General features: G+C 44.1%; 1 protein-coding gene across 1 annotated transcript; it reads left to right on the forward strand.

Moving 5' to 3' along the window:
• Window positions 1-35: 35 nt before the first annotated feature.
• On the forward strand, window positions 36-10,543 carry syngr3a (synaptogyrin 3a). Its single transcript, XM_030349371.1, has 4 exons — window positions 36-511; window positions 3,874-4,108; window positions 5,745-5,890; window positions 6,364-10,543. Exons 1-4 carry the CDS (start codon window positions 410-412, stop codon window positions 6,604-6,606), a joined length of 726 nt encoding a protein of 241 aa, XP_030205231.1. The 5' UTR covers window positions 36-409; the 3' UTR covers window positions 6,607-10,543.
• The last annotated feature ends 164 nt before the right edge of the window (window positions 10,544-10,707 follow it).

The following is a 10,707-nucleotide window of genomic DNA, read 5'->3' on the forward strand; positions in this document are numbered from 1 at the left end:
ACGGAGCTCGCTGCTCGCTCAGCCGTAAAAGACACCATCAAATCGCCGTATTTTTTGCCCCTCCCCAGTAGAGCAACCGCACTGCCTGCTCTCATCATCAGAGGCAAATCAATCCATTTGATCATCTTGCGTTCAACAACAAGAACATACCACCTTGGTTATCCTTTTAATAGTGTCCAGGCGGTGAAGTGGTATAGCGCGTGCTGCTGGTGATCTAGCTGTAATTGGGAAAAAGAAAGCACACTAACTGAAGGGTACACACGTCGATTGTGCACGCCCACGCCCAGCAGCAGTTGCCCGTGCAGTGCGCATGGAGCGCGCGCAGGAGGACCAGTCCCTACAGTAGAAGCCCACCCAGCCGTGGAGCCGCGAGCGTGGTGTTGAGAGGAGAGCGAGAGAGTGAGAGAAGATGGACGGAGTCGGATCTTTTGGAGCGGGTCGGACTGGGTCTACGCTAGACCCGATCGCATTTGCTAAGCAACCACAGACCATCCTCAGAGTTCTGTCGTGGGTAAGGCAATGTCTTATTATGAACGGTAGTAATGGGTTTTTCCTTCTGGGTTTGTTTCTCTTGCTGCAAGGGACCTTCGATGTGTTTTCGTCGCGAACAGCAGAAAATGACATGTAATTGCAGGGCATGGAAAATTATGACGAAGAAATAACGGTTGACATTGCCTTATCAAAAAAAGATACAACATCAATGACATGGGCCAATCTGGTTGACATTATAATTGCATGCAATTCATCCCATTTGGCCTATGTTTTAATTGAGCAGAATTGTCGGGGGCCTGCCATTTGGGAGACTAATAGGGCATTCCTATTAGCTGCCTTGCAGAATGTGTTGTATGTAAACCTAAATAGATGAGGAATATTTTCGGCCCATCGACCCATAATACATTGAAGCTGAAACCACCGTGATCATTCTACAGCATCCCCATTGACGGGGGGCCATATCATTGCCATTGTTAATTGTCCTACCCCGTCTAAAATCAAGCAGTCTGTTTTGATATAATAGCCTACATCCATTTTTTATTCCCGGGAGTTTTGGTAATTTAAACGAAACGTTTATCATTATTCGGGTAGTCACGATCGGTGCCGTCGTTCCTCGCCTTTGATTGGTCGGTTATCATTACGCACGCCGAAGTCTCGAGACGTGTTGTTTCATGACGTTTGATTTACCGCATTACATATGGACGGCTGCTTCTTTGAAGCTACCGAAGAGGCCTTCGACATTGTAGTCAGGGATTATCAATCCACAAATCACTGTCAACTAAATTCCCAAACATGAAGGCCTAATATAAAGGTATATGTTGTCATGGTCGAACCAGCGTTACCACTCATGTTTAGTGATGTCAATAGGTTGTACTTGGTTTGTGATATATATGAGTTATGAAAGTGTGTGTGTGTGTGTGTGTGTGTGTGTGTGTGTGTGTGTGTGTGTGTGTGTGTGTGTGCGCGCGCGCGCGTGTGTGCGTTCGTGCGTGCGTGTGTGTGTGTGTTGATGTTAGAGTGGTTGTAACTTCTCCCCTGTTAGTGTACTTAGTTGTTAAATATAACACCACTGAATGTATTTTATCCATAACATCAGGTAACTATCTATTCTAGTGTCCACATGAGCAGTGGGATTGGTTTTTATCACAAACTTTGTCTAAGGTCTTTAACTCTCTCACTAAGAATATCTCAGAGGGAACATAGTGACCTTTGAAAATATACTAAATAAACCGTCTCTGGCCCAAGCTGTTTTATACGATGTGGGAGATAATACACCAAATAAAAGCTACATGGGCCCTTTGCCAATTTGATTCAACTCAGTGACGCCTCAATGATAACTCTCCTCTAGAAATATTTGATGCTCACAATGCAAGGCTGTGTCTTAGAAGGGCTTCAGCTCTATCATATGACTGTGCCCCCCCCCCCCCCCCCCCCCCACACACACACACACACACACACACACAAGTCTGTGTCACATGGCCTCCAGTGTTAGTCAGCTGATCAGTGTGAGCATTCCAGTTCAAAGCCAAGAGATAGAGAGAATATCAAAGATATTTTGCAGTAATTGCTACTGCCAAGATTTGTGACAACTGTGTGTGGGACGGGTGCTTAATTCGAAGAGCTGTGAATGATTGGCATTAAAACTATGATTAGATAGAGAATACTCATCCTTCCCCGACCTTATCCCTGCCAAACATTGAACAACCACACACACACACATTCACCCCCCCCCCCCCCCCCCAAACACACACACACAAACTTTTGACAGTTAAAATATAAAATTATATTAAGTTATAGCTAGACATGATGAGATCAGAAGTTATTTGTCAGCAGCACCATGCTAAGCACACTGAAATGCTTAGTTGTCTTCGAGGAACCCCCAACATGCTATGTAGCCTAGCATGGTACCCCAACATGCTATACCCCAAGATGATAACCCAAGAGGCAATCTGAGGGTAACCCACATGTACACGAATAACATGAGAATGCTAAACACACTTCAGTTGGGCCATGTATTGTGGCATCCCATAAATTCAAAATCTGATTTTTGTTCATCACATCACAATTTTCATGAAATTGTACTATTACTTAGTAGCCCAAGAACAAGACAGATCTGCAAGTTCATGTTTTATTTGCTCTAGCATGTGGATCTGCACCTCAAATCAGACAGATTTCCAGCAGACTTGACCGAGGTCAGGCCAATCACAACTGCATTTCTAATATGGGGTTGGTTTAATACAATGACCATAGGATCGTCCTATGGGAGTGACGTTGAGGCATTTTCATAAACAGCCAAGATGGCTGCCACTGATGTGTCACACTTTTCATGCTCTGATCATTTGTAGGTCAAATTACATCCCATTGCATTAAGGTATGTGCCGTTTGATTGTGTACCTTGGAAATCAAAAATCTGCTGATATGTCTGGTGATGTCAGGCTCATTATTTAGTATTACTAAAAACATTAGTAATTAGTAATAATCAATCACATATACATATATATATATGCACACACACACACACACACACACACACACACACACACACACACACACACACACACACACACACACACACACACACACACACACACACACACACACACACAAATACACACCCACACATATACACTTTGCCTCAGGTCTCATTGATTTTCTTCATGGCCAGGGAAGCATCCATCCTTCAGTCACTCACTAACGTAGAGAGCAAGAGAGAGAGAGAGAGAGAGAGAGAGAGAGAGAGGGAGAGAGAGGGAGAGAGAGGGGAAATTAGGTCATGTCTTTGTTCTGAGCATGCTCACAGAAGATGCTCTTGCGTGTCACTGTGTTCCAGTAAAGCTGTGTGTGTGGGTTTGTTTGAATAAGTGTGCATGTGTGTGTTTTTTTGTGTCTGTGTGTGTGCGTTTGTGTGTGTGTGTGTGTGTGTGTGTGTGTGTGTGTGTGTGTGTGTGTGTGTGTGTGTGTGTGTGTGTGTGTGTGTGTGTGTGTGTGTGTGTGTGTTTGTTTAAGCGTGTTTGACCAAGGCGTTGTCCAGTGAGTAAGCAGGATACCATTTGCTGTCTCACTCGATCCCTAACCGAGGACCAGATAGATCGCTAAACAGGTTCCACGTCACCGTCGACTTTACATGTGTGTGGTGACGTGTCCGGAAGCTTGAAGCCCCTTCGCTTTCCCCCTTTATTGCTACCTTGCTACCTCCCTCTCCTACCTCCATCCATCCCTCCATCAACCCCCCCCCCCCCCCCACTCAAAACCTTTCTCAATCCATCCCTCTCCCCCTCCTTCCCTCTCTCTCTATCTGTTCCCAAATCCCTCCACCCTACCCTCCACAACCCTTCTTCCCTCCACCTAACCTTTCTCTGTCTTTCCTCCCCCACCTGCCAGATCTTCTCGCTGGTGGTGTTCGCCTCCATCGTGAATGAGGGCTACGTCAACATGGGCAGCGAGCGGCTGCACTGCGTGTTCAACAAGAACGCTGATGCATGCAACTACGGCGTGTTCGTGGGCCTGGTGGGCCTCCTGGCCTGCTCCTTCTTCTTCCTGCTCGACTACAAGTTCTCCTCCATCAGCTCGGTCAAGGACCGCAAGAAGGCCGTCATGCTGGAGGTGGGCTTCTCCGGTGAGTGGTCGAAGGAAAATTCTGGTTATTGTGGGTTGGGATGGGGGGGGGGGTTAACCTATAACTCTTCTGGGAGTCAACCACCCTAACCACTATACTTTCATGGGCAGTGGGCACGTAACCTATTTTTCACGATGTAACAGAACAGGTAGTTACAGTAGGACATTATGGACAGAAACCCAGAACCTTTTGTTTTGGAATCCAACATCATAACCATCAACACCCTAAATGCTATGGATTTCTTCAGAAAATATTCTCAAAAAAATGATACACAGCTCACATCTGTCTATTTTAGATGCCACCTGCCCCTCAATTTCCCTGCTCATTTCATGTAACAACGATTTGGTGATTGTGACTGCGGCAGGTAATTTCATTTGGGTGGCCCAAACTATAATATTGATTACTCCAATGGGGGACTGAATTACTCCCTCTATCACCTATCAAACCCTAATGGTAATCATAAGCATCCTCCCTTATCGTTTATATACTAGCCCCACCCTAATCATCTGTTTAACCTAGCCATGATATGACTATGGCACTGTTTGTCTGTCCCAATAGACTACACACTATTTAGGGAGTAAGGCGGGAATTGGGACATGGAACATGCCCAAGAAATCTATCTGCGTGAGGTGTGTTGGGCGCAAAAACACGCCGATACGTCACCAGATGAATCCGATAAGAATGAGAGAACCACTATCTCTCATGGAATATACTGCGGAAATAATGTACATCCGTTGTACACTGTGGTTATGGTGCATTGTGGGTAGGAAACATTATACAGCAGATTTCGGACAGCACTACAAAATGTCAATGCTCCAAAAAAAAGTGCTCTATATGGTGAACTAGTGAGGGATTTCAGACACAGACTGATGTTTACGTTTTACCCTTCCTAAGGGAAACCTTGTCTCTGCCCCGATGTGTTCCTACCTGTGGCATTTTATTATCCTATGTCTAACTTTACTCCACAAGGATATGAACCAGGGCGTATTTGCGGTTTTCCGTTTTTTTTTACACTTGAAACACCGTTTAAAAAAGGTACTTCATGTATAAGGCTTTTCTAACTTAACAAAAAGGAGGAACATGATGAACAAAAAACCCTTAGATGTTTAAAAAACAAGAGGAGGAGCTGTGTTAAACCCCTATTACTTCAGAACACCCCTTACTGTGATACCCAATAGTGTGTTCACACTTACATGCACTTATTCATGAATGGAGTAAGAAGAGACAGAGAGTTTGTGAACCCAATGAAAATGTGCCTTTGGTGACCACAATTATGGCTTTAAAGTTTTAGAGAGCAAGTGTGGGGAGACACTCATGTGCTTTGATCTAATAATAAAAAGTTATTGAAAGAACAGCCAATTCGCATACAACTGGCTGGGGGAACTTGCAACATACATACATACACACAAATACGTATGCACGCACAAACACACTTTAGAGATTAAGGAGATACGACTTCACAGAGAATTTCATCAGACACCTTCTAGGTCTGAAAGAGGAAACTCATATTGAGCAATAGTTTAAAGTTGTTGTTTTTTAGAAGGGGGAACTAGGGCAAAAATGTACAATCACACCTGATGTTTCAAAGCAAGTATATGAATACATTCTCATTGTTCTGTGCTCTTTCTCTGGGCAGGTTTTTGGGCCTTCCTGTACTTTGTGAGTTTCTGCTTCTTGGCCAATCAGTGGTCTCGGACCACTCCTGACGAGCTGCCACTCAACCAGGGGGCGGATGCAGCCCGGGCTGCCATCGCCTTCTCTTTCTTTTCCATCCTCACCTGGGTGAGGATGGAACACACACGCACGCACGCACGCACGCACGCACACACACACACACACACACACACACACACACACACACACACACACACACACACACACACACACACACACACACACACACTCTTATGCATGCATCCACACACACCTAAACACACAGAAATGCTTCAGTTGGGCCATGTATTGAGGCATCCCATGAATTCAAAATCAGATTTTTGTTCATCACATCTAAATTTTTTTAGAAATTGTACTATTACTAGCCCGAGAACAAGACAGATCTGCAAGTTAGTTAAGCCTTAATTTAGTTAAGTAAGCTATTTAGCCACTTATTTTAATTTATTCTATTTCTTTCTCCCTTTTGTATGTCCCATAACTCCACACTCTCCCTCCACCTCGTCTCTCTCTCTCTTCTCCCTATCTCTCTCTACCCACCCCCTCTATCTCTCCTCTGTGCACACTCCCTCCCTCTCCCCCAGGCGGGCCTGACAGTGCGGGCGGTACAGAAGTACCTGCTGGGCACCGACATGACCCTGTTCACCAGCGAGCACATGGACGGCTCCGCCCCCGCCCAGCCCTACCCCTCCAACTCACCAGGGGGCACCACTACTGGCACCGGCACCGCCGGCAGCGCCGGAGTGGAGGGCGCGGCAGACACCTACCAGAACCCCCCTTTTACTGAGAACAACGCAGCCCCAACCTACCAGGTCCCCATCTACTAGGAGCATGGAAGGTGGTTGAGGAGGAGACGCTGCGTGGTGGAGGAGGAGGAGGAGGAAGGGTTCGGGGGGAGTGTTGAAGAGACAGGCGCTGGGGCAGTGTTTCCCCACCTTCGGGGGTCCAAACCCCACTAGGGATAAGCTTGCTGATATGCAGATGGGGTTGTTAGAGATTATAAGATATGTAAGCTACCTAATGGTGCATTTTTGTAAAAGATAACGAAGACAATGACCTGCCGTTGGGGTTTCAAATGGTGTGTGGGGAAGGAGATGCGATTTGGTGATGCAGGAGTTTTTGCAAGACCAAAAAACCAAGATGATAGGCCCGTAAAGGTTGGGAAACACTGATCTAGGGGGGTGAGGTGGGAGCGGATGTGGATGTTTGTGTTGCTCTGTGCGGTGTCATTGTTATATCAAGGTTGTTCATCTGTTGATCTGGGGCTGTTGTTGTAGGGGCGGTGTGATAGTGCTCTCTAGTGGCCAACGTGTTCATAGGATTATCGTTTTTTCGATCTATTGAAGTGCACAGGTTGCTCGGCAAAGTATATGGGCCATAATATGTAAACAGCCTTTCAACATTCAGAACAGCAGACACATTGGATATGGGAAATGCCTGAAAATCAACAGATGAGCAACTTCAGCAAATATCAACAGAAATAACGTTCGAAATGAACGTAAAAAATCGATGTGTTATTGAACTTAGAGACAAAGTCATTGCCATACTGTGCCGTATTTCAAAGATTCTGACTTTTAAGCGATAGATCTCACCATGCTGTAGAATAACACAACAACGACATCACCGACTGTCTTGTGACCAAGTGCAATATCTCACATGCTGTAGACATGTATGTAGGTGTGTGTAGGTTATAATATGTAGCTGACAATGTCTCAAATAACAATCAATGCATTTGGTGTGGCGTATCTATCACCATTCACACGATTCAATCGATTTCCTAGAGGGATAGATGAATTGAATATATAATACCAAAAGTAAGGCTTTCGAGGTGCAGTCTAGGTATAAAAATGGAGGTCGGCCTAGGAAGTTACAGCAACCAAACATGAATCAAAGTGACGTATCCCGGTAACGATAGAGACAAATAAAGATGACCCCACACAATACATTAAGATGATAACGTTTAATCTATAGCCTACGGCAGGGAAATCTATAAAAAAAATATAGATAGCTTGTTATTTGAGACAATGACCTGGATAGTGGTTGTCTTGAGAACGAGGGATGTTATCAACGAGGGGTTATGTGGATGAGATATGTATTTATGTTTACTTTGCAGAAGCTGCCAAACTGCCCAGTGTTCGCTCGCTATCAACCCCTGGGGTTGCAATTTAGTGCCACCTAGTGGACGACTTGTGTCGAACCACATTTATGCGCTCACAGAAACAACGGACAAGAGGGCCATGTTTGTGTGTGTGGGGGGGACGGGGGACGGGGGACGGGGGGCGGACATTACTACATATAATCAGCATTCGGCATGTTTAAATGTTTTCCTGGACTGTATTTCACTGTTCAAGAAACAGCAAAGTCAAAGATTATGCTCTGGATGGTAATGGTTGGTTGAAGACCATAATTCTGAGTGTTGTCCCCACTGCATTGCTTTTAGCAGTCAAGCTCCCTCCCTCGCGTTTGCATTCGGATTAGCTCCCCGTTCCGCCCTTCGACTCGTGTTAAAACCAGTCCGCCTAAACACAGCTCAAGCGCAGCCCCGGTCTTGTGATTGGCCTGCCACCATTGTAAGGGTCTTCCTCCAGGCTCTCGTCTATTACGAATCGAGGTTAGGTGGAAGCCGTAGTCATTGGGTAAAATCAGGGTTGCGGCCGCCGATGTAGATAGGAACCATGACAACTATGTCAATGTATAGCGACGTCTCTGTGTTGTGGTTTAATGTTGGTGAATTTGTTTGGTTTTGTTATGCGCATTTGTGTATGACTGAACGCGTGTGTGCGTGTGTGTATGTGCGTGCGTGCCTATGTGCGTGCGTGTGTGCGTGTGTGCGTGCGTGTGTGTGTGTGTGTGTCTTATAAAGGTATGAAAGTCAGCATGTTTGTGTGAATTTCAAAGTGCTTTAAAATGATTATTTCAAGAAAGATGTAAGTATAATAAAAGTGTAATGGGTTATTTTCTGGAACAGGTTTTCCAAAACATACATCTAGCGACTGTTTTTTTTTTATTGAAGAGCTATAATTTAACTGGTGTGACTTTTTAGGAAATCAGAGTGACTTAAACATATTGGAGAGATTCTTTTCTTTCTTTTTTTCTTACATAAAACGAATTATCAATTAAAACCGTACGCTATGCCCTTCTATCCGATTTCCTAGTAAACATTGGTTCCAGTCGGTGAGAAAGTGTATTGCAGTAAGGGTACGTGCCGATTTTGATGATGCCATAATGTTGAATACGCTAATGCATGTAATTATCGTATTGCACTCGTTACATGTTGAACAATTATATATCATTCTTAAGTTGATTCCAGTGTCTTTTAGGTTCTATTCTATTTTCTACCAACGTTATGCATTATTTTTTAGAACTGTGTAGGCAATTATACAATTTGAAATGTGTGGTTACCCAGCATTGCACTCTCCTTAACAACTAATTATTATTATTTATTTTTTCGCCTTACCCATCTAACCTTACCTGCCAGGTAGTAAACGGAACCATCTGTGAGGTCTTTGGAAACATTAGAAAAAGAAAGGAACTCTCAAAAAAATACTTGGATGAACCATCAGTTTATCACCATCTATAAGGTAGCTCACATAGTTCCTCGTAGGGTATTGGTCAGGATATTGTACGGCCACAAGCGCACACTAGGCCTACTTGAATCCCGATAACATGGATTCTCCTGTGTTCGTGATTCCGAGTCCAGCTGCCTCGAAAGTCTATAACCCATCACCATTGGGTGAAACCCTGCCCTCGAGGTTTTATTTATTATAGTTTGTAGATGACTTCATCGCTATACCAATGGTGTCAAGCTTTGCCTCAATGTTCACTCGGGCCCGTGTCTACATATTTCAACCAGTAGACACACTTTAAACCGACCAGATCAGGCATCTTAAATGCTACCCAAAGCATGAGAAAATATCGACATAATCCAGATCCTATTGACAACTGCAACCGAATCAGCAGGGTTCACTGATCGAATTGTGTGATTCAGGTTTGGGGTCGCAGTGTTGCTCAGATCTGGGGTACAAAACAAGAAGCAGGGGGTCATCATCATGTAGTTACCCTGCACTGGGCTTCTGTTTAGCCGGGACTCTTATGGTTGGTCGGGTTGTGCTGGTTCGTCATTACTGTACTCCGTGGTTCGCGCGCTCTTATTTAGTCTGTGTGTTAGATTCAAGAAAAATAATAATGATAATATGAATATGAGTAATAGAAAGCATTCTGTGTTTTGTGCTCTGGTCCTAGGCCCATGTACACTACTGTGGTATTGGTTTGATTGTTAAAAAAAAAACTACACAAAAAACAATAAAAGCTCAGTACTTTATTGAACATAATGGATTGTGTGCGTGTGTGTGTGTGTGAGAGATAGAGACGCTGTCAAGGGGTGTGGTCTGTCATGTTCTAGTAGCCTAATGCTAGCAGTGTTGATACTTGGAGCAATGGGTGTGCTGGGAAATCATCACTTTTTCCTGATTAGGACGTTCAGTGTGCTCATAAAGCCCAAATACACAGGTTAATTGTCTTGGGGATGAAGACAACTAACCAGCGTGGAACATTGGCATATCAACAACTGATAAATGTTGATTTTGGTCAATTGTGTGCGCAACCCGTTTAAAAATTGTGCTGTGTCAAATATAAATATTTATTTTGAATGATTTGTTTTCCTCGCTCTGAAAAGAAAGGTGTTTGACTTCCTAAATGTATAGAAGCTGTGAACAGAGATGTTACTGTGGGTCACCTCAATGCAGTCAAAATAAAAAAATCATATAAAATGAATGGTTACTTGATGTCTGGTTCCAATCCAACTGAACACTGAAAAAAAAAAAAAAAAAAAAGCCAAGACACCCCTCACATTCCCGTATTCCTACAGGTATTATTCCTAAGAAGGTGAAAGCTGTGGAGAATCACCAGAAATTAGGATTTCACATTAA

Source organism: Gadus morhua, chromosome 2 (genome assembly GCF_902167405.1).
Source record: "Gadus morhua chromosome 2, gadMor3.0, whole genome shotgun sequence".
NCBI lineage: Eukaryota > Metazoa > Chordata > Actinopteri > Gadiformes > Gadidae > Gadus > Gadus morhua.